Genomic DNA, 24,736 nt, shown 5'->3' on the forward strand with positions numbered 1-24,736 from the left:
TATTCTGCCTCTAAGTTTATTATTTTTTCTATTCTTTCTTTCTCTTGTTGAGCCAGTGCATTGAATTTTAATCTTAGTTATTATATTTTGTAGTTCTAAAATTTCCCTTAGGCTCTTCATATCTTTTATTTATTGGACGAGGCTCTCTGTATTCCCACTTGTTTGTATTGTGTTCATAATGGCTCATGAGGCATTTTTAAGATCTTTAAGATGCTTTAAGATCTCTGTAATCCTAAAATTCTTGTCACCTCATTGGTCATGTCAATTAATTGATAATCTCAATTGAGGCAGAAGCCTTCCTTATTCTTGCTGTGATGAGTTATTTTTTTTACTGAAATATTTGCAGTTCTTAAGTTATATGAGGCTGAACCTTAGACTGTCTACTTTATTACTGCCAGTGAATACTGAAGCCCACAACGCACAGAAGGCTTCCATGAATGGAGAACCACTTCATCTGAGGCAGGTAGGTGGGATCTGCCCTCTTCCTACCTGAATTTTGCCTCTGACACCTCCTAGGTTTCAGAGATAGAGTTGCCTTGTTCAAAAACCCAGTGCACACCCAGCATTTCTGCAACCAAGTGATGAGGTGACCTAGCTGCCTCTGGACACATTAGATTATTTATTTATTTATTTATTTCCCCCAGGCAACATTTTTCTTCATGAGTTTGTCATCCCTTTGTTGGTTCACTAGTCCCATGATGAGAAAGGACTCAGCCACCTATAATAATAATGTTCTTAATACGGTCATGGATCAGTTTCCCAAAGAAGCCAATGAGTCCCATGGTAGCAAATCCTATAGCTGTGAACATGGTAATCTTATGGAATTCTTTTCTGTCAGGTTTGGTGCACCTTTTAACCAGCCGAATTGAGACTTTTACAAACTCCCGACTTGGCTCGACAAACTGCATTACCTGATCCATGTTTGCAGGATGCTGGTTTGTGAGCATAGAGACACATAGCTTGGGAGAGAACTGAGCACCAGTAACCATGAGATTTCAACAAGGTCTCTTATTTCTAGTGATAGGCTGAGAAGATTCTATTAAGATCCAGCTGCAATGGATAAAAGATTCAGAAGGAAAGAAAATGACCTCCATCAATATCTCTACTTTTGTTTCATGACTGTTTTTTCAACTGACTATGGGAAAACAGAATTGTCATACTTACCTAATGAGGGTCTAAGGAAGGCAGTGCTTGCCTAACTTTACATCCTACTACTACATCAGCTTTCTAGTGTCCACACAGTCACCTGAAGCTGAGTGCCTTTGTCTTCTCCAAGGCCATGGCTAGAAGTCTAGAAAAAGTTGTCAATACAGATGATTTCTTTGGGATGCTCTTTCTGAGTCTGGATTAAGATAGTCTCCTCTAAATTCATTCTCTCTCTCTCTCTCTCTCTCTCTCTCTCTCTCTCTCTCTCTCTTTCTGTGTGTGTGTGTGTGTGTGGTGTTCAGATGCTTTGTTCATAAGAAGATATCATCAAGACACTTAAATAGAACTTATTTGACTGATGAAGATGTACAACACTTCATGGATTCTAAAAATATAGCCATAACTGTATGTATATGCTAAGAAAATATAATTTACATTTGTAAACTACATACATTATTTTGAAAAAATATGCAATGCTTCTATTATTTTAAAATTTTCATATCAACTTAAAGATAGAGCCCTTGCCTCAATCTGTAGAAAACCTACCTCAGGGAACTCATCTCTAAATTACAACCAGTATACTTTCTACCATTTAGATTTATAGACATAATTTCCATCAAGTTGTGATTTTTATTAATTATTGGATTGAATACAATGGCCCACTAGAGAAGAAACTAAAAGAAGAAGAAGATAGTTGAGAAGTAAAAAGTCATAGTGAGAATTTAGGAAGTTGATGATTTGAATAAAGTTCCCAAGCATATGATTCTGATAAACTTTTGGTGTACATATGTGATTGCACATTCCCACACATGCCTGTGTTTATGTGTATGTGGTAATATGTGAGAATTCTTATATTTAATGCCATAATATATTTAATGCTCAAGACTTCATATTGCAAAGGCATCACTGTTTTTTAGCTAAAGTAAGTTCATTATCAACCTGTGTAAGGAGCCTTATGTTAGAAAGTTTAGGATAAAGTGTTCATCTATAATAGATGGTTCATATCAAAGGAAATACTCATAAATTTTTAAAACATATACATCATCAGAAATTCTTTATGTGACCTTGAACTCCTTTACCTTTAGCAACAAGACTGAAAAAGAAAAAGAGATTTATTTGAAAAGAGCCATTGTTATTTTAACTTCCCTCCAAGGTCAAATTCACACTTTACAAAGAGAAGCATTTTGTCTTGAGAACACAAAATTGGACCTTATTACATAACGGTACTTTTCTGGTAGGTCAAAAATATATGAATATTAGGGAAACAACAATGGAACCTGTGGCAGAAATTTCAGTTTGTAGTAATTTTTTCTTGAACAGACTCTCATATATTCCAGACTGGTCCACAACCTTTCATGAAGTGGAGGATAAATCTAAATGAAGACCTTGAATTTCCGACTTCCTATCTCTACCTCCCCAGTGTGGAAATTACAAAAGTGAACAACTGTTTATGCAGTGCTGGTGGTTAAATTCATGACCTGTGCTAATGACCTTCCTAGGGAGCTCCACTGTAACCATTGAAGTCGCTTTATAAAAGACCAAGAGTCCCAAGAGCCTACAGAATAGAACATTAGAATTGTTTAAAAAGCAGTTGTTGCAGTGTTTTGATGTAATGCTCTGTCCATTAAATAAGAGTTGTTGTGATAGAACCTGAAAATTTCCAACACTTTCACAATGGTGTACCCTGCAAGCATCTGCTGGAAATATTTATGTAGTGTGGACATTTTGATATGGGCTCCATGCTATTCACAGGAGGGATTGGATGGATGTATTTACACAGTAGGTAAGGAGACACAATCACAGCTGGGCAAAATGAACCAGTTATAATCATGGCCCCAGACCATTGCTAATTCTAAGAACTCTCCAACTGAGAAGGAAACTAACTTTAGATTGCATTTGAAATTGGGTTGTTTCAGGAAATAACATCTTTTCTTTATATGTCATTCAGTGAGCAATGCATGCAGTTTGGAGGATATGTATATGTGTGTCTGTGACTTAATATATATTATGTAACTTGACGTAATACTTTCAAATATGGTGTGTGTGCGTGTGTGTGTGTGTGTGTGTGTGTGTGTGTGTGCGTGTGTGTGTGTGTGAGTGAGACTTCACAATAACAAGAAAAATCACAGGACTGTAAATTTGTATTTAGTATCAGTTAAACAACTATGTTCACTAAGTAGGAATTCGAGACAGGAAGAGTAGCTCTTTTGTTCTGAGACTTGTTTGTGTTCTGGACATATAAGAGAATGGGAACAGACCAGGGATAGTCTCAGTAATTACACAGTCATATTCATACAAACCTAGTTTTAACAATACAAACAACACATTGTGCCTCTTATATATTAGCTGGCCTTTATCTCCCTATTTAATAAAGGATGGCTTTTACTACATTCTCCTATTTCTATCTTTTAAACTCTTTAAATAACAGGCATATCCCACTAAACTTAGAGTATGAAATGTTAAAGGTACACTTCATACATGCTATGTAGTGCTCTTCTAGCAGAGCTATACCACCACCTATAGCAACTCATGTTCAATGTCTTCTGCATCCATTGTTTTCAGAAAAGAGAAACCCACTCATTGTCATGGTGACCTGTTTGTTCTATTGTGTTTCTGTTTCTGAGGCAACTTTTGCCCTGATATATGTTCTCTTCCATTATCTGTGGGATTGTTCATGGTACCTTTATTACCCGCAGGCTGCGGTCATCCTTTCCAGTATGGACTTTGGAATACTTCATACTGTTAGTTGACCTCATACACTCTTCAAAATCAATGAATTGATAGGTACCTTGGTGATTATCTTGCAGGGATTTGTGATAAAACTTCTTTTAGAACACTACCTATACTATGTCATAATACAAATATTCTCAAACTTGGAGGTTTGAAAATATTTTACATTCTTAATGATTATCAGTTTTGGAAAGTAGAAATTCAAAATTTGGCTAAGTATCTGAGAGCTTTGTCTCCTCTTCCAGAACACACACGTTACATGCCAGAACCTAAATGGCAACTCACAGATATGTTTAACTCTAGTTGCAAGAGATCTGATAGCCTTTTCTGTCCTCTACAGGAATCAGACATATAAGCGGTATGCTGACAAATATGCAGACTAATCACCCACACATATAATATTAAAATAAAAATTTTAATGTTGAAGAGCAAGATATATGTCACTGTTACCATATTGACAATTATGATATTAAATATAAAACTGAGAAGTGAAGTATATTATTAAAAATAGTATTAGCACCTATTTCAAGTAAATATAAGTAGTATATTTACATGATATGAATTCTATTTTCCAGGGGAAAATATATTTAATAGAAAATGACCTTATATTCTGTACATACCCTTAATATACTTAATTCTCATATCCATTCTCTACTTAAACTGTTAAATCGTTCAATGGATATAAATTAAGAAAAATTTGACCTTACACATATGTGATACTAGAAATGGAAGGACTTAACCAAGAAATTCAAAGTTTATCCATTTGAAATTATGGATAAATTAGGGCTGTATTTCAAAGTACAGTAAAATAAGGCTGAAACAGATTTTTTTTTAACTCCTGCTAGAATGTAACACACATGAATACAGAAAATTCAAGCTTAAAGATCTTCAAACACCCAATTATAATGTAAAGAGTATGACCATATGTGCATGCAAACATTTGGGCAAATTTTCAATGCATGTATAATACATGATCTCAGTAGCTATCTTAATATAATATAGTAATATAGTAATTATAGCAGTATAATTGAATAATTGTAACATACCTATATACTCACATATATTTACACAGCATAAAAAAATCACACAGTTATGTAAACCACAAACCATGGTCCACACTAAAATTCTCTGTAAGTGCATCAAGCAGAAAAACAGGTTTGGGGAGAATAAATTCAAAATTTGGCTTAATGTATGGAAGTGCATTGGAAATGATGCTTGCAATAAAGAATTGTTTCCCATGTCTTGTCACTTCAAGTTTAGTTCTCAATTTCTTCATCCAAATTTTTTTAATGTGATATAAGTGGAGTATACAGTCCCCTAGGTCCCCATGTGATCTACCCTTTAATCATCTTCATAGATCATGTAAATGTAGTGTGACCCTCAGAGACCTGATGGACTGCATGTAAGTTAATTGACTAGACAGAATTCTTCAGATTTCTAATACAGTGACAGTGTGCAGTAATGGACTAACTCAGTATGACTCTGTTTTTATGCCTTAGAAATACAAAGAGCAACAGTATTTTCACAATTAAGGCATCCTCTATGTATATCCCTTTCTAAATGGCTGTACCGCCCATCTTCTGTCTATGATGGGAGCCCTGGGATATCTGATATCCAGGCAATTTCTGTTTGGAAGTGCCGCCTACCCACAGCCCTGGGTCTTATTTTCAAGCAGTGACTTGACGTTCTGAGAAAGTCTTTTCTGATCTGTCTGTACTTGATGTCTTTGCTTCATTGTGTCATGAGGCCATTCAGGCACTTTTTTTTTCTTTTCTGTCTTTAGCATGTGACTGTGGCAGCATACTAAAAGTTTAGGACATTCAACCTGCTCCTGTCCACTTCAGGGACTTTGCAGTTAGCTGCAGTATTAAGTGCCCTTCCCATACACCTTTCAGAATCTGACAGCCAATAAGAAAAAAAGCTGGAGGCAAAATGCTGACATTTTGGAAGAACCAATTGAAGAGTTGTAAAAGAGAGAACTTGAAAATAATTCCCTGTGTGGCATTCTTACACAGACAACTTTGAGGAAGTATACTTGTCAGACACCAGGAGTAGAGAATAGCCTCTTTCAATCTCATGAGGCCCAACATTAAAGAAGGCCTGATGATCGCAGTCAACACGTGAATAAAACCTGAAATATGCAACTGTGTGGAAGCCTGGCAATGAAAATCCGTAAGAGCTGCACACAAGGTCCAAGTAATTACCTCAGTGATGGGGTCGAAAGGTCAAGGGCATCATTGCATCGCTGCAGTCTGAATTTCTTTTACTTATCATTTGACTGTATGGGTTACCTTTTACTGCATAAATTCATAAAACTGTGCATGGTCAGACATTAATTATTCTTTCTTTCAGACACTGGAGAAGTTAGAGCTATTAACATCCCGATATCTATAAAAATGTTCATTTTATTCATTGATTATGCTTGTTTCTCTGTTTTATTCTGGCCTCACATTGTATACAAAACTTTTGATTGAATAATTGAACAATCAAGGCTTGCTTTGTGTAGTGTAAGCCATTGTGACTTATAACATATAGGAGCTACATGCTAGGCATATATATCCCATGAGAGTACATAGGAAATGAATTTGGAAAGATCTGGAGGTTTGTCTGGCAAAAATTGTATAAGAAATCTGTTGGGTTTCCTCTCTGGGCTTCCAGTAAGGAAATATATCTGTGTGGAGTATGTGAATGTGTAGTGTGTGTATATATGTATTCCTGGTTCTGTATGGTGTGTGTGATATGTGTATGGTATGTCTATGTGCATATGCCTGGATGGTGTGTGTGTGTGTGTGTGTGTGTGTGTGTGAGAGAGAGAGAGAGAGAGAGAGAGAGAGAGAGAGAGAGACAGAGACAGAGACAGAGACAGAGAGAAAGAGTGAGCATGTGGGCATGTGGTTTGTATGTGAGTGGGTGCATGTGTGTATGTGCATGTGGACCTTTGTATGTATGTGTATGTTTATGTATGTATCTGTATGTGAGTGTGGTGTGTATGTATCTATGTGTCTGTGTGACATGTAGAAATGATAGTCGAACACTAAGCTTCTATAGGACCACATTCCTTTTTAACTAGAACAGCTAATCTTCAGAATATCTGAAGAGCAGTTTGAGTATACATCATGTATTTTCCTAGTATAAGAAAGATATATTGAGAATTATAAATAAATTTACCTTACAGGTCCTTTGCATACATATTATAGCTCCCAGTTGGGGTTTTATGGGATTCCTGGTTGTGACAACAAACATATCTCCATGCTCACATGTATTTCTTGTGCTTTTTCTTTACTTTTTTTTCTTTTTTGGTTGTTTTGTCATATTTCAATGTGTTTGTTTAGTTTTATTTTATCATTCTTAGATGCTTGTTTCTTTTCTAATAAGAAAAAAAAGAATGTAGATCCAGATGGGGAGATGTTGAGGGGGAACTAGGGGTAGGATGGGAAAGTGTAGCTATGTTTGCAATAAAAGAAAAAATATTGATTTGAGAGAAAGATAGATGAAGTTCTAGTTTATTATCAATAAGTATAATAGCTATTATTTACTGAATTTTTACGAGATTTAAATCTTCCTTTCATACCTACAACAAAGGCAGCTTTCATTTCACAGTTCTGAAACTGAGAAATTAAGTAACAACAACAACAGCAACAAAATACTCTTAGTTCTTCTGATTCTAGATTGACGATCAGTAATATTGAACTAGAATTATTTTTATAGTGTATCTATAAATTCCAATACTTTGTAAAAAAGTAAAGATAGAAGTAAAATACATTATTTTGATTGTATTAGTAGACCATTTCTATCCATGATTTTTTTAAATTATGTGTTTTATATGAGTGTATACATATATTAGATGTCTTAATTCTAGGCACAAATTTATGCCAGTTGCCAGCTGCCATATGTATTCTTGGAGCCACCCGAAGTGTTCTGGAAGAATGTTCTTAACATGTGAACCATCTCACCAATCCAATATTAACTTCTGAGAGATATAATTCCAAATATATATTGTGCATTTGTTTCTAGAAATTATTCATACACTGATACCAGCAAAATATGTAACTCTGTATACATATTGGTCCCATTTGTCCCGCAATCCAAATCAACTCATCAAATCATGGAATATTTGGGGAATCGGAGCAAATTGAGACAGGCTTCTTACCCTCTGAGAGCTGCTGGGGAGAGACACTGAATGCATTATAAAATGACAATTTTTTGAACATTCAGAATTGTACTTTCCTAGAATTAAAGTTACCTTTGAAATGGTAACTTTTTAACCATTAAAATTCTTTTTCTCCAATAATCATTTTAGTCTTTAACAAAATTCCCCCATGAAGACACGGAAGCAGAACACTGTCTTAGATGACAACAGAACAGAGTACAACAAGACTGAGGTGTGCCATGTACTCAGGTGCTCTTACTTTCCACGGAAGGCAAGGTAAGGCTGTGGAGAGAATATGGCCTCTGACTGCAGTCTGAATCCTGCATTGTTCAGGTATCCCTGGGCAGATTACTTCTAAAAGCAATCTGTCCCTTGTGGTTAAATGGGAAAGGTAGTAATTTATACAGTTAGTAGTATTGGATGAAGACTCCGAATGCTTTTCTAGCACTAATCAGACAAGTTCCATTGGAAATGGATTTAGAAAACTCCACATAAGCAGGGTTGTGGCTTCAAGTACCTCCCTTTAACTCAGATGGCTTCCCCCCACCCCAGGTATATATTTTTTCTCATACACTCTAATTTAAATCTATATGTAATGAATTAAAAATGTTGTTTTATATGATACAGTAAGACTTATCAAGTCTTTCTTCTTTTATTCCAACTTTTTCATGTTTTGTTTTGGGATAGGCTTTTCAAAATTTTAAATATTTGATTTTGTATTCACATATCCACCATGTGTTCTGCTTGGATCAAACCAGTCCCCTTTCACTCATCTCCATTTCATCTTTACAGAACCCTCTCCACACACACACACACACACACACACACACACACACACACACACACAAATACACACACACACACACACACACACACTTTTTCTTCACAAACTCAGTGTGCTCTGTGTCCTTCTCTTTCTTGTTAATACCCACCAAACACCTCTACTGATGCTTGACTGCACACGACTATGGGATCTTTGGCTGAGGCATGGGTAGCCTCTCAAAACCTTTATTTCTGAAGAAAACTGATTCGTCCTGTCCACATAAGCATCAATTGCTGAGAGCTCATCAGACAGGAATGGGACTTCACGAATTCTCTCCTCCCATGTCATTTGAGCTGGCTTTAATTTGCAAAAGTCTTGTATATTCAAGGAGAGATATGATAAATATTTTATCAACTAGATATAATCTAAAGTCCCTGGGAATAGAGCCCTAATGAGTAATTGTCTAAATTAGACTCTCCTTTTCACATAGTTGTAATTAGTTTTCTTAATTGTGTTAACTGAAAATTTATGTAAGAAGATTTACTCTGAATTTGCATTGCAACATTTTCTGGGGTGTGCCCTGGAATGAGTAACAAAGAAATGGCATCTAAACCCAGGCATTCGGCACTTCTTGCTCTGTTCCTGATAATAGAAATGCAAGTGTCTACTTCTTCCACACTTGTGCCATATCTTTTCTGCTGCAATGTCTCCCCTCTGATGCACTATAACTTGGAACTGTGAAGTGAAATAAACCATTTCTCCCCTAGTTTGCCATTGTTAGGGCATTTTCTCATTGAAACTAGAAAAACAACAAACACCATATTCATGTAAACCCAGCTTCTACATGTTGTAAGTCCTACAGCCTCCATTTGAAAAGACTCGTTTTGATTTATTGTATCTCAAGTTACAATATAGTTTACATCCAGATTTCTTATTGTACCCTTTCCTGCATCAACTTTCTTTGGTGAATTAAATGTTACAACCAACTATAATTTTACCTTGAAAAACTTAAATTTGTATAGAATCTTGAGATTATAAAGACAAGGAAGTTACCTTCATTGCTATGTGTGTAGTTTGCATTTCAACATACATATGCACAAAATTAATGTTCATAAATACACGTGTTCAAAGCAAAGAAATAGAATACAAATAAATGTCAAAGGCATACTATTAGTTCATTGTATGGATGGATGACTTTTAAAACTTCAAGCAATAATAAAAGGGATTAAGTATTACTATGTACTAAACAAACAACATCCTTGAGTTCACAGGTCTTCTTGTATCATTGAACATGTATACATCAATCATGGTAAAAATTACAAAAGATAAACCTCATTAAAAAGTTCAATACAGAAATAAAGCTGAAATTATCAAGGATTAAGGTGATAGACACTGAAAGCAGTTTAAGTAGAATAAAATAAATATGTGGTCCTTTAATGACAAAGAAGCTTCCTGTTTAGAAAGGCTACTCTGAGGCATTGTGAAAAGTTTTATATTATTTGTCTGGCTTCAATGACCGAAAAAAAAACTGACTTCCACTACAAAAGCTATAAGATATATGGAAAACTAGAATCATATTCAGTAGAAGAATTCATATAAAGGGCCCAAAACATTTGTCACGCCCATATCCTATAATTAGCATAGTAGGGGACATATTGTACTACTTTGATATCATATATTGAAATTACAGCATGATGAGAGAAGCCCCGGCTCAAACACAGAGGTCATGGTGTCTTTCTCCTGCATCTGGGAGACTGTAAAATGATCTGGTGTGCAACTTCTATGAGAAAGCACCCCAGGAGGACCCCTGAACTTAATGAAGTTCTGGGAAACATTCTACAATAAAACTCTACCATAAACTTTCAAAGTGAAGGATCTGCTGGACTATTCTCCACAGAGCACTAGAAATTTCCCAAAAGAATAAACAGAGCAACTACAAAAATAGATGGTTGGTTTCTACGATTTTATAGTATCAAAACTCTTTCTTTAAATGGAATAACATATTATTACACACTAGTTATTAAAGCAGAATAAAGGAACTGGTACTTCAATCTGCAATTACCATATCTGACATTATGTAATGTCTGCAGCCCTAATGTAGACATATGTACTGGTACATCTATCTATATAAACATCTCTTATACATTTATATAATTGTCTATGATCTATCAATCAATCCCATTTTCAATCTACCAATGTAATTATAATTTATCATTTATCTAATTATCCACATATATGCCTATCTATAAGAAAGGTACCAAAAAACCCAAACAAATTAAATATACCACTTTGGGATATTCCTTAATTCATAAATATGTGGAAGTAAAAAAAATCAAGGCTGGTAGTCGGGAGAGAAGAGATAGTACTTAAAACCAAAGCATTAAAAGGACCACTCAAATTAAGTATATGACTTAAATCAACAATTTGAATAAGCAAAAACCTAGTAGGTATCAAAATATTGATACTAATTCATCTCATTAAGTTTCTTTTTCCCTTTCCTTCAATTCTGAAAAACCATGAACTAGGAAAACAAAATGTCATGGATGTGATAGACCAAGAATATCAGCATCCCAGACAAGGATATTACCTTAAGAGACCGAGAACAAAATCAAACATCTGTAAACCTGAAAGGGCAAGTGCTCCTACCTACTTTGTTGCTTCTCTTTTAGTAAATTATTGGACCGGAACTTGAAATACAAATAGATTCTGTGAAAGAACACTGCTATATCTCTGAGCACTTTCTGGCAAACAGCTACCAGAACTCAGAAACCCCAAATTGTCAAGGGGCAATTCTAAGAGTTCAGTCTCAGCCCATTCAAAGCTTTCTAAACCTACACATAAGCCTGCGTATCCCTATCAGAAGTATCTCCATATCTGTTTCCCAGGACTTCAATATGACCATGTCTAAGTGCTTAAGTATAGAAATTCTATAAGCTTTACTGCCAATGATAGCAGGCATTTTGAGAAATATTGTTTGGGTTTGAGCTGTAGAACCATTTAAGTACAGAAAATGAAAGCTAATATAAGGTCATATCTTTCTCTCAAATATTATGTCTATAAATAAGATGTGTAATGACAAGCACTGACAAAGAATCATTTGCCTTTCCTCTACTGTGATAAAGTTTGTGATTCTGGAAATATATATATATATATATATATATATATATATATATATATATATATATAATATGTATTAATATTGTATATGTGAATGTATATAATGTGTATGCATGTGTATTATTTTCATTTTTCATTCATGAATTAATTATGTTTGTGTATAAACCTTTATAAAACTAATTTCACTTAAGGAATAGTCACAGTGATATAAGTTGACAACATGATGAATTTTGAATGCTACATTTGTGAGTATTATTATTGTATGTATATTACATATACATAATATATTTGTAATAGTCAATATTTAATATATTTTCAACAAAAGTAAAACCTTGGTACAATTTTGATATAATAATAGCTTGTTTTTATAACTCAACATTAAGTAATTATATTGTTTAGACATAAAATGGGCTTAGAGATCTATACAAACTAATTTTAATTTTAATTAATTAACTTAAATTTAATTAATCCAATGTTTCTATTTATTTAAATTTAAAACTTGCCTAACAGAAATTTAATTTTTATAGTTAAAATAGAACAAAATATATCAATTACTAATTACCTACTTCTGGATTCCTTTTTGATGTATGATAATGTATTAAATTTTTGTTAAGTTTGAGAGCTACAAATGACATTGATTTTGTATTTATTTTATATTCATTTTCATGTGACTTTTTCCTTCATTAAAAATATTACAAGACATTTTTATCATACCTGAGGTAATTCAGTCACTGTCCAGCTAGCCATTGTTCTTCCATGTTTACACATACCTCAACTGAAAACTTTTTCTTGTTTTTCTTGTTGAAAATACAAGAAGAGTAACAACAACAAACCAATTAATAGTCTTACTGCAGGTGAGTCTTCCTACTTTCAAGGATCCAATTAAATAAAAATTCCTCACAGCTATGTCCAATTGCATGAGGTTTATGTTAATTACATGTATACTCAAACTGACAATGCAGAAGAGCCATCCCAGATCACCTTGCTACTTTTTGACTCGGGTCATGTTTCCTCGACTCTGTTTCTTAGAAGTACTTTTTTCCTGGTTTGTTTGGTCTTTTGTTTTTAATTCTGGATATTAATGCTCTGTCAGAGGTATAGCTGGCAAAGATTATACCCTACTCTGTGGGTTTTTTTTTTTCAGTTGATACAAGTCATGTGATAAGAAATGGGAAAACACATAATATGAAGGGTGTCTCAAGCTGTGTGGAAGTAGTATGAGTCAGTACAGAAGAAGAAGAGACAATAACTTCAAGATAGGTAAAACTCAAAGAAGCATAGTACTTTATATTTACATAAACTTATACTAAAAATAAACAAAAGATTATATATGATATATATAGTCCTACACAAATATAAGAATATATATTCTTATATTTATATATATGTTTGTATGTATATAAATAAAGCTTCTTGGTAAGACAGTACTCCATAGATGAACATCATCCATAGGCTAACAAAAATCTTTATACTATGCAAAAGAAACCCTTTCCAAAGGCTGATCAAAGTTGTCTAACAGCCTCGTAAAACAATACAGATCATTAAAAATGCCCTCTGTTACTTCTCAGCGGTTGAGTTGGCCATTTATTGTGGACGACACAGGGCTCAGATGGCTCTAGCTGGATCTGACTTGCAAACTCCTTTCTTGCCATCTAGCTTCCATGGTTCTAAGAAGTGCTCTGCAAGCTGCCAAGTGAAGGAAGCAAAGGAACAGCCCTACCTGTGTGACAATAATCAGCATGGGTAGATATGCACAGAGGCTTGTGCAGTAAGAGGCACTTACAGACTTGTAGTAACTCACAGCTATCTAATTGTAATTAAGGCCAAGACAATAAAGAAGTTACTCCCAGTATGGGAAAAGTAGCCAGCTTTCTAGGGCTAGTGAAACTTAGAAAAAAATATACTATTGCTACCTTGCCTCACCGGCATACTTCCTGACTATATTTGAAATCTTTTCCTCACAGATAACTTTAGTTACAACCCCTCAAAGAATCTGCGTTGAAGAGAAAATGAATACCACAAGAGGAAAGCTCAACTGGACGGAACGTATCGATCAAGAGAGCATGGGGAGCCCGGGTCTGAAGGATCCATCTACATCACAGCTCCTGCACTTATGGCTCAGAGAATACCATGGAAGAAGGGGCAGAAAGATTTTAAGAACCAGACAGTAGTGACAGAAACTGCCTCTTTTGGAAATAACCACATAACTGAGACTGAAAAAGTGGCAGGATTAGTGGCCATGCTAATATGGAAGGTGAAATATTTTCAAGAGGTTCCTCTCTGACAGACAGAACTGCAGGCAACCAATGACTGCTTAGAGAAGATTTAGCCTCTCTCAATGATAAACATGTCCCACCTGGAGTTGTCAGCCTTGAAACACACCATCACCAAACCCAGACTCACTAGTTTTCATTATTATTATTTGTGCATATATTCTGTGTGTGTCTGTTGTCTCTGTCTGTGCAGGCTTGTATGCATGTGTGTGTGTGTGTGTGTGTGTGTGTGTGTGTGTTTTACAATACTAATAAAAAAAAAACAGGCTATCAAACTGAAAGTAGAGAACATGAAAGGTTTTAGAGGAGGCTTACCTGGAGGTGGGTGGTGGGGTTAGGGGGGAAATTATGTAATTCTGTAATTATAATATTTCAATAAAACATATTTTAAAAAATATCTAGTGCCAAATTAATTTGAGAGTTAAACTCCACCAAAATATTAGCTTCCCATTACTACTCATCTTTCTTGCCCTTTACTGCAGCAATGTTAGAATGAAATGAAAATATAAATAAATACATAAACACTTCAAGCTATGCATGAGCAGTCATGTAAATATGTCACTGTGAGTATTCTGCAGATATGGACATAGACTACACTTATCTCAATATTGTTCTCCATGGCTCATGATGCTAGAAAAGTGTTTACTTTAAAAGTCCAAACAATATGGGGTAGAATAAATATTCACATTGTCCCTTCTGTCCTCTGAATATTTACAGGAGATATTTTCATGAATCTAAAATGAACAACACTGACCTAGTTCTGTATCAGTAAGTTTTACATCTTCTCTATCTTTTGTCTAAATTAGGAGACAATAACTTTCCTGTTGTCTGAAATAAGGCTTTTGCCAGGATACATTGTGGCTTTTACAAAAGCAAAGGAGGGAAATCTTCTATCTATTATATTATTTATTTTATTAGTGTAGTTAGTGTTCCCTGTGGTATATTCAATAAAACTACCCAAGCCAGAATATTTTTAAGTTTCTAAATAATGATAGTTTCAAACAAAGAAACCATTTGGTATTTTCATCTAAAAAAATCTACATGAAAGCAATGAAAAATAAAAATTGAAAATTAATGTGTTAATATTCATAGATAATCCCAAATCTTGGGAAAGGATATTGCACATGTTTTGATAATTTATGTAAAAATTTGTTTCAGCATATCTTAATTACGTATCATTTGAAATATGATTCCATCACAGAATATGAACAAACACAGAATCTCCCTCCTCCCATTCCCTTCCTTCCTCCCTCTTTCCTCTCCCTATCCTTCCCTTATTTCCTGTCTCTGCCCTTAGTCTGGCCTCAAACTCAGTTATACCCCTGCCTCTGTCTTTTGGGTGCTAAGATAAGAGACCAGTTACTTAAGCTTCTTTTAATAAAGGAAATTAGACAATCTCCACAAGTTGTGTTTTTAAGGTTTAATTTTGCATTTATCTTTATGTGTGCATTTGTATGGGAGTTTGTACACATAAGTGCAGGTTCCATCCTAAGCCCTGGTTCTAGAATTTCAGGCAGCCATGAGCCCTCAGGTATGGGTGCCTCAAAAGGAACTGAGTTCTATTTTAACCACTTTTAACCAGTGAGGCATAGCTAGCCCTCAGATTATTGCATTACCTGTTAACTCACTGCCTTCCTGACTTTCCTGGATAAACATGGAATGCCTTTAACACTCATTGCTTCAAATTGAGAAGAGAGACAGTTGGAATAGTAAATCGCTCATGCATTTCATTATTCTCCCCAAACTTCATTCCCACTATTCCTCAATGCACTTGTTAGCTATGAGGAAAGTGAACACTATCCTTGGTCTGGTGCCAAAGATCTCTGAGTAAGACCTACATATTTCAAACATAGCATACCAAACCAATTCCCTGAAATTTCCCTTCAGCCCTCAATTTTCTCCTTTTCTGTTTAACTAAATACCACTTCAAGCTGGCAGAGCAAAATTGTTTGTTTTGTGATGGGCTTAACACACATCCTCTCTGATAGTGTTATACATTTCTAGAAGTCCAGGACATGGTCTTTTATAAATTGGTTTAAATGGCACAGTATGACTATTGGTGATTACAGTAGTCCAGTCTATATCCAGTTACTGCAAATCTTCTTAAAGCTCCTTAAAAATGGTTAAGCTTTTCTAGCTGTATAGCAAATGAGATTGAGGAATCACGGCTGCAGTAGTCACCTGTGTTGATAGGCCTAGAGAAAGCACACTCTGCTATGTTGGAAGTAATTTGCTTCCTTTGTTTACATAGTCTCAATAATACTATAAGTTCCTATGATCAAATATTCACATGTTCCTGCAACCATTGCCATTCCATGCCATGATGCCAAACAGAAGGAAACTGTCAAACACAAAACATTTAGGAATAATTTTTCATTTCCTCCACCTAGTTCACTAGTATATTTACATATTATGTATTATGTTTAAACTTGAAAAACAGCAATTCACTGTACCATATTAAAAAAAATGAATTGAAATCAACTTCTTCTGTCTCTTCTTTCTTCTTTTTCTTTTACTAGAAATACTTGTAAGAAAGGCTAGCATCAAAACAAATTTTCAATAATGTGACTCTTTAATGTTATAAAAGCATGAAATAGATTAAAGAAAGCTAACTAAATTTTTAAAGACTCCTAATAATGCATAGATCAGGTATTTTTATATTGAATATGCAAGGAACATCAGAGCTAGAAAATAATTAGGGTGAAGGATAGTAAAATAGATCTCATAGATTTAAAAGGTGTATTTTTTTTCAAGCGTGAAAAACATTTTGAAAATCAAGTAATCCATCGAATGTCTACAATTCCTTTCTACCTGAGTGCTAAACAATTTCAAAGACATTTGTGTAGGAGGAACTTAGCTAAGCAGGCCCAGAAGCAATACTGGGTCATGTGATACTGATACTTCATTCCTATCAACCAAGAATCTTCTGGCCTGACTAGAGACTGTTAGATTAGGCAATAGAGACAGCCAATGAAAAAGACACAGCGCCACATGTGGCTACTTGAGAGCAGCCAGTTAGATGATGGGAGCGGGTATAAATGTTTCCCCAGTTTCCACAATAAGAGTCTGCAGCAGAGGATGGCCTTGTAGCACATCAAAGGGAGGGGAGCCCTTGGTCCTAGAAAGGCTCAATTTAGCAGTGTGGGGGAATGCTGGGACAGGAAAGCCAGAGAGGGCTGATTGGAGAATAGGGGCAGGGTAGATGGGCTATGAGACTTTCCGGGTGGGGATCAGGAAAGGGGACAACATTTGAAATGTAAATGAAGAATATATCTAAAAAAAAAAAAAGTTAAGATGAAAGTTAAAAAAAAGTCTGCTTGACTTCCAGAGTCACTGTCCTTGACTCTGTACCTTAATCCTGCCCCCCAAGGGTCTTGGTCAGGGTCCAAAGCAACACATTTGGACCTCCAAGAAAAGACAGCACAAGTGAGTGCATGCTGTGGGTAACTGGCTGCAGCCTGACGACTTGTGTATGGTCTGTATTAGCAATATTGTTACCTAGTTTTTGTTTTTGTTATTGTTGCTGTTGTTGTTTTAGATAGGTCTCATAGAATAGTCCAGTGTGATCTAAAACTCACACAGATCTTCCTGTATCTGCCTTCTGAGTATCAGGATTCAAGGTATGCACCATTATGTCTGGCTTTATTCTCTTTTTAAATTACTTTAACTGTCTTTCCCATTAATTTTGAAATATATAAAGTCTACAATCCTGAATACCTAATCCATGGAAAATAACTAGTAAACCCATATTAAAACATTAGTATCAATGATAGCAGCAACTATCATCTAAAGGCTTTTTTCAAATTTTATTTTAATTTACACATTTCTGTATTTGTGTGTAGGCATATTTACAGATTAGCTTAGCTTCTATGGAGGCCAGATGTATCATACCCTCTGGAGCTTAGATCACAGACAGTTCTTCGCAGTCTGAGAAGAGCACTGGGAACTGAAATTGTATTCTCTTAAAGAATAGTACATTGTATCTTTGCAGGTCACAGTATTTACTAATTCACCTGAGCTGAATTTGCTTGAGATATTAAATGAAGAAATGCAAAGTCTTGTAGATGAGCATGCTTAGTAGGTGGCTTAGTAGGTGGCTTAGTAGGTGGCTTGGCTGCTATTTGTCTCTAAAACTTGGTGCTCTTGAAATTACCTTTTGGACATGTGTAAGGGAATAAAGGAAAAAAGCTGTATTTAATGCAATGATAATGCATTGTTTCCTGCTAGAATTTGAAAATAAGTGTTTGTTGCTGAAGACCCCATCCATTACATACGCATGACTTAGAGGACTCCAGCTGGTTTGACACAAACCCACTTCCCAAAAGACTACTAGCTATCCTAGGTACCAGAAGATGCTTTGAAAGTTGCCAAGGGAAAGCAACATCACAACAAAGTCCAGCACACCAGCCCAGCGAGTACTTAGTTACTTTCCTCTTCCTGTGATGAAGTACCAAGACCAAAGCATCTCAAAGAAAAAAAATACTTGAGTGTTACACTTATATTTTGCCCTCAAACATGAGACAGAGAGAGCTAACTGAACCAGTATGGGCTTTTGAAATCAAAACCCAGGCCCAGGGACACACCTCCTCCAAAAAGACCACTCGCACACTTAAATGTTTTCACACATATCTACAAAATGAAGACCAAAAATTCAAATATATGAGCTCATGAGGACCATTCACACTGAAACCATACGATCAAGTGATCCCAAAATATTTATAATGTAATTATGTAAGAAATCCCACTTGATACTAGAAATCTAGTTATCAGTATAGTTCTGGAGATGCTACAGATATTAGAGAAGAATCTACTACTATCATTTTCTAAAATCAGAATAATTCCTAAAGGCATTCCAAATACTTATACTCAGAGGTAAATGTAGCATACCTCTTGTCAAAGAAGTTTCTCTTTGCAACACACATAAATCATTCTAGAAAGCCACAACTGCTCAAAATGTAGAGTGTAATAGATTATAGGCTGCACAGTCCCATTGTACACATCTATAACACAGCTCCCTTATTTAAGGCCTGGGGAACAAAGAAAAGAGAGGGCAGAAAGATGGTGAGAAACAGAGGACCTGGAATTCTTCATGAAGGTTGTATCTTCTATAAACCACAGGGAAGCTACACTCATGATACTTAAAAAATATGGCTACTTAATAAGATCAAAGCAATGACAATACCAATAGACCTGCTAACTTGGAAAGAGGATATCTGATGGGGCCCCATTCATAGAGGCAATTAGTGACTGCTGTGGAATGAAGAATGTGTCCTTCCCAGAGACAAGACCCCCTGTTATGCAATATTAATTATCATTTCTGAAGTCACATGTTCAAACAACACTAAATAAGCTCAGCATACTTATTTTAGGTATTTATACATTTGTGTACATATGTAACAACAACAATTAAAGCAAAACATGAATTTGAATAGAAATAAGGGAATCAGATATGGGAATAAAAAGAAAAATAATGTATTATATATTATATTCATAAATAAATTAATCAAGAGATGACCCCTTCTAAATTTCTTATTTACTTAGCTACTAATAAGCATAATACAGGGATATAGGGCCAATAGTAGACGGATGTCATGAAAAGCCCCTCTGAAAAGAAATAAGCAAAGAAAGTGCAGATTGGAATATTTATTATTAAATTTTAAAACTAAAGAATCAAGTATAACTTTAACAAATCACATTCAGAAATACATAATAAAATGAAGGAGAGACTCTTACATTTTGTGATGGTGAGGAAATTCTTACTTGATGTCACAAAATTTTAAATGATTGACATTTTCTATGGGAGAAAAAGTTTTCAGAAAGAACTCAAAACTACTTCCTATTCTTCAGAAGAACTCCAGATAAAGTATAAACTCTATAACAGGGGTGAATGGAAAATGCACAAATAGAACCTGCTCAGTGATGGTGCAGTCACAGTAATAACAGGCAACATAAAATTAATAGATGGACCACTAATAGGAAGAAAAAGAATGGTTTCCTATCACCAAATTCTCAAATTAGTATGGCAGTGTAACTATCTAAGCATTTTTTGATGTAAAGTTTTATATTTTGGTCATGTTTTCCAAGCCCTCAACTCCTCCCAGTCCCATCCTAGCTCCCTTTTCACTGAAGCTGATTTCTAAATGGCAATCCAAAAAATTTTTATCAAGGCTAGAAATGAAAAACACTGACAAATCAAATGCCAAATAACATGTATATGGAACACTTGCTTAAACTATGCACTGTATTAAATATACTTATGTACATTTACATGTGTGTATGCATATGCCATCTATCAAGCATATTTGATATGTGTTGTATGACAGGTATTGTGTTTATTACTTATATGTTTTTATTTTTAGTTATTGTGTATGTATATGCACATATATGCATATTATGGCATACGTGTGGTGGTTAGAAGCAACATTTTCTTTTTTTCTATTTTTTTATTAGATATGTTCTTTATTTACATTTCAAATGCTGTCCCCTTTCCTGGTTCCCCCTTCTGAAAATCCCATAACCCATCTCCCCTCCCCCTCTTTCCCAATCCACCCACTCCTGTTTCCCTGTCTGGTGTTCACCTACATTGTAGCATCAAGCCTTCCAAGGACTAAGGACCTCTCCTTCCTTTGATGTCCAACAAGGCAATCCTCTGTTGCCTTTGTGTCTGGAGCCATGGGTAACTCCATGTGTACTCTTTGGTTGATGGTTTTGTCTCTGAAGCTCTGGGGATGCAGGGTGGCTCATATTTTTGTTCCTCCTATGGCTCTGCAAATCCCTTCATCTCCTTGGGTCCTTTCACTAGCTCCTCCACTGGGGACACTGGGCTCAGTTCAAAGTCTGGATGAGAATGTCCACCTCTGTATTTGTCATGCACTAACAGAGCCTCCCAGATGACAATCAGCAAACAATTGTGGGCATCCACAATGGTGTCTGGGTTTTGTAGGTGTATATGGGATGGATCCCTTGGTGGTGCAGTCTCTTGAAGGTCTTTCCCTCACACTCTGCTCCATACATTCTCTCTGTATCTCCTTCTGTGGGTATTTTGTTTCCACTTCTAAAAAGGATGAGTATCCATACTTTGTTCTTCCTTCTTCTTGAGCTTCATTTGATCTGTGAATTGTGTCATGGATAGTCCAAGTTTCTGGGCTAATATCCACTTATCAGTGAGTACATACCATGTGTGTTCTTTTGAAATTGGGTTACTTCAATCAGGATGGTATTTTTTTCAGTTCCACCCATTTGTCTAAGAATTGCATGAATTCATTGATTTTAGTATCTGAGTAGTATTTCATTGTGTAAATATATCAAAATTTCTGCATCCATTCCTCCATCAAGGGACATCTGGGTTTTTCCAGCTTCTGGCTATTATAATTAAGGCATCTATGAACATAGTGGAGCATGTGTCCTTATTACATGCTGGAGACTCCTCTGGGTATATGCCCAGGAGTGCTATAGCAGGGACCTCTGGTAATATTGTGTCCAATTTAATGAGGAAACACTAAACTAATTTCCAGAGTGGTTATACCATCTTTCAATCCCACCAACAGTGGAGGAGTGTTCCTATTTATCCACATCCTTGCCAGCACATGCTGTCTCCTGAGTTTTTGATCTTAGCCATTCTGAATGGTGTGAGGTGAAGTCTCGGTATTGTTTTGATTTGCATTTCTCAGATGATTAAGGATGTTGAACATTTCTTTAGGTACTTCTCAGTTATTCTGTATTCCTCAGGCGAAAGTGTTTTGTTCAGCTTTGTACCCCATTTTTAATAGGGTTATTTGGTTCTCTGAAGTCTAACTTCTTGAGTTCTTTTTGTATATTGGATATTAGCCCTCTGTCAGATGTAGGGTTGGTAAAGATCTTTGCTTAATTTGTTGCTTGCTGTTTCATCCTATTGACAGTGTCAATTGCCAGACAGAAACTTTATAATTTTATGAGGTCCCATTTGTAAATTCTTGATCTTAAAGCATAAGCTATTGGTGTTCTCTTCAGGAAATTTTCCCCTGTGCCCATGGGCTCAAGGCTCTTCCCCTGCTGCTTTTCTATTAGTTTCAGTGGGTCTGGTTTTATGTGGAGGTACTTGATCCATTTGGACTTGAGCTTAGTACAAAAAGATAAGAATGGATCGATTTGTATTCATTTCATTGACTATCTATGACTCTTGATTTGAGACATTGAGTATCTATGACTCTTGATTTCTTTTCAAGATTTTCTATCTCCAGAGTTGTCTTTCTTAGTGATTTCTTTGTTGTTTCTACTCCCATTTTTTACATTATAGATTTTTCTCAGTTCCTTCTCTTGTTTGTTTGTGTTTTCCTGTAATTTTAAAGGGATTTTTGTGTTCCTGTTTTAAGGGCTTCTACCTGTTGACCCATCTTCTCCTGTTTTTCTTTAAGGGATTTTTGTGTTTCCTTTTTAAGGGCATTTGCCTGTTAAGTCATGTTCCCCTGTATTTCTTTAAGGGAGGTATTTATGTCTTTCTTGAAATCCTCTATCAGTATCATGAAATGTAATTTTAAATCCAGTTCTTCCTTTTCTGGTGTTTTGGGGGTATCCAGGACTTGCTGTTTTGGGAAGACTTGGTTCAGATAGTGCCATGTTACCTTGGTTTCTGTTGGTAATGTTCTTGCATTTGCCTCTTGCCATCTGGTTATCTCTTGTATTAGCTGATGTGGCTGTCTCTGACTGTGGCTTATCTGTCCTGCAAGCCTCTGTATCTGTGCTCCTGGGAGACCGTTCTCTCTGTGTATACAGGTATGTAGGTACTCCTGCAAAACCAGCTCTCTTGTGGTTGTATTTGGGTATGTAGCCCAGATCAGCTCTAGGTGTGTACAGAATGTGGACAACTCCTGTCTCAGGCTGCTCCTAGGCTCTTGTGTCCTCAGGATTTCTGGCTGTTTCCTCTGAGCAGCAGGAGTGGTCCTATTTGTGCTGCCTGGCCTCTCTGCACTCCTGGGTGGTTAGCTACTTCTTTGTGCCACTTGGATATGGAGCTGTGGAAGTGGATGTTCCCAAGCCAGAGAAAGCAACTGGAAGTCTTCCACCAGAGAGTTCTGGACATGATTCTCTGAGCAGCAGGAGAGGTCCTACCTGTGCTGACTGGCTTCTCCACACTCCTGGTTGATCATCTAATTCCCTGTGCCACCTGGATGTTGCGTGCTGTGGCAGAGGATGGTCCCAAGTCTGCCACAGGGTTCTGGACATGATGCTCTAAGCAGCAGGGGAGGTCCTACATGTACTGACTGCCTTCTTTGCACTCCTGGATCACTAGCTACCTCCCTGTGTCACTTGGATACAGGTGTGCTTTGACAGAGGATGGTCCCAAGCTAGAACAGAAACCCCCGGAAGACAACTTTTGAAAGTAAATTTTTTCTTCCTCCTTGGGATTTTTTTCATGTAATCAGTCTTGCCTGCAAATGCCTTTACCTACTGAGCTTCACATTTGCTAGTGCAGATCATTTTGAAATAAGAGAAAGCAATTGAAAAAGTGCTTTGGTTTAAATATTCTTGGTCAAAGTGTAATTAAATTAGAATTGGATACCAAAAATAAATGAATCTGAAAACATTCATTCTGTAAAGAAAACAGCCTTTACAAACAACTGCCTATGATTAATAATCAAAATTATAAAATATTTTAGAACTGGGCTATTCAAAAATAATTACAGTGAAATGTTCTTGATAATTCAAAGCATATTTTTTTCAGTTACAGTTTTGCAGATTTCTTTCAGGTGCGATGATATCAGCCCCTCTCCTTTTACTACATGTCCTCTGCTTTCTTCAGCATTTTGTCAAATAAAAGTTTGAGTAATTATGTTATACTCATACTAATCATAAACACATCTACCATGCAAAGTAATGAAACAATCCCATCATGTCCTTTATTTTATGCATAAAACCTCTCTTTTTATTAAAAATTGTATTCCTTATAATTATGTTATAATTGCTATGATATGTAACTGAACCTGACAGTGTGAATTTTGTATAAGATATTAGACACTGATATTATGCACTATGTTTATATCACGTTTTGTATGTTCCATATAACTTGAGTAATGAGCTATATTTTTATCTGGAGTTTTGAGTTATAGAATTTCAATATAAAAATAACCTTGTGACTTTATCTCAGTTCTTAAAATAATAAGCATTCTTCCTTAATCTCCAAAATATGGCTAATCAATTACCTTTCACTGTCTTTCATGTAACATGGCTAAAGAAATAAGGGGAACACTGAAGTGTCTACTATATCAATGAGGGATGTGATAAAGGCCACTCATGTGGGAACTGCATGGAGAAGGTTTATGGGTACAAATGTGCACAGAGGTGGGAGTGGTTAGGTTGAGATATTTGCTCCTTAATGAATATTGGATTTTCCTTCACAGGAAGAAAAAGTAATAAAGAAGCTCAGATTTTTCTCTTTCTTTTAGAACTTTAATGTGATGATTTATAGAACTACATTCAAAGCAGTTTAAATTATATCTAGCACACTTACCTACACATGACATTTGTGTAATTATTATTATTATTATTATTATTATTATTTATTATTATTATTATTCAGAG

General features: G+C 35.6%; 1 protein-coding gene across 1 annotated transcript; it reads right to left on the reverse strand.

The window, feature by feature from the left end:
- Positions 1 to 710: 710 nt before the first annotated feature.
- LOC127683734 (protein transport protein Sec61 subunit gamma-like) lies at positions 711 to 920 on the reverse strand. Its single transcript, XM_052180982.1, has one exon. It carries the CDS (start codon positions 918 to 920, stop codon positions 711 to 713), a length of 210 nt encoding a protein of 69 aa, XP_052036942.1.
- Positions 921 to 24,736: the final 23,816 nt, after the last annotated feature.

The sequence above is a fragment of the Apodemus sylvaticus genome, chromosome 4 (assembly GCF_947179515.1).
Source record: "Apodemus sylvaticus chromosome 4, mApoSyl1.1, whole genome shotgun sequence".
Taxonomy (NCBI): Eukaryota; Metazoa; Chordata; class Mammalia; order Rodentia; family Muridae; genus Apodemus; species Apodemus sylvaticus.

What these genes read in the sequence shown, in the direction of transcription:
- LOC127683734 (XM_052180982.1), bottom strand. Translation starts at nt 920, where the DNA reads ATGGATCAGGTAATGCAGTTTGTCGAGCCAAGTCGGGAGTTTGTAAAA.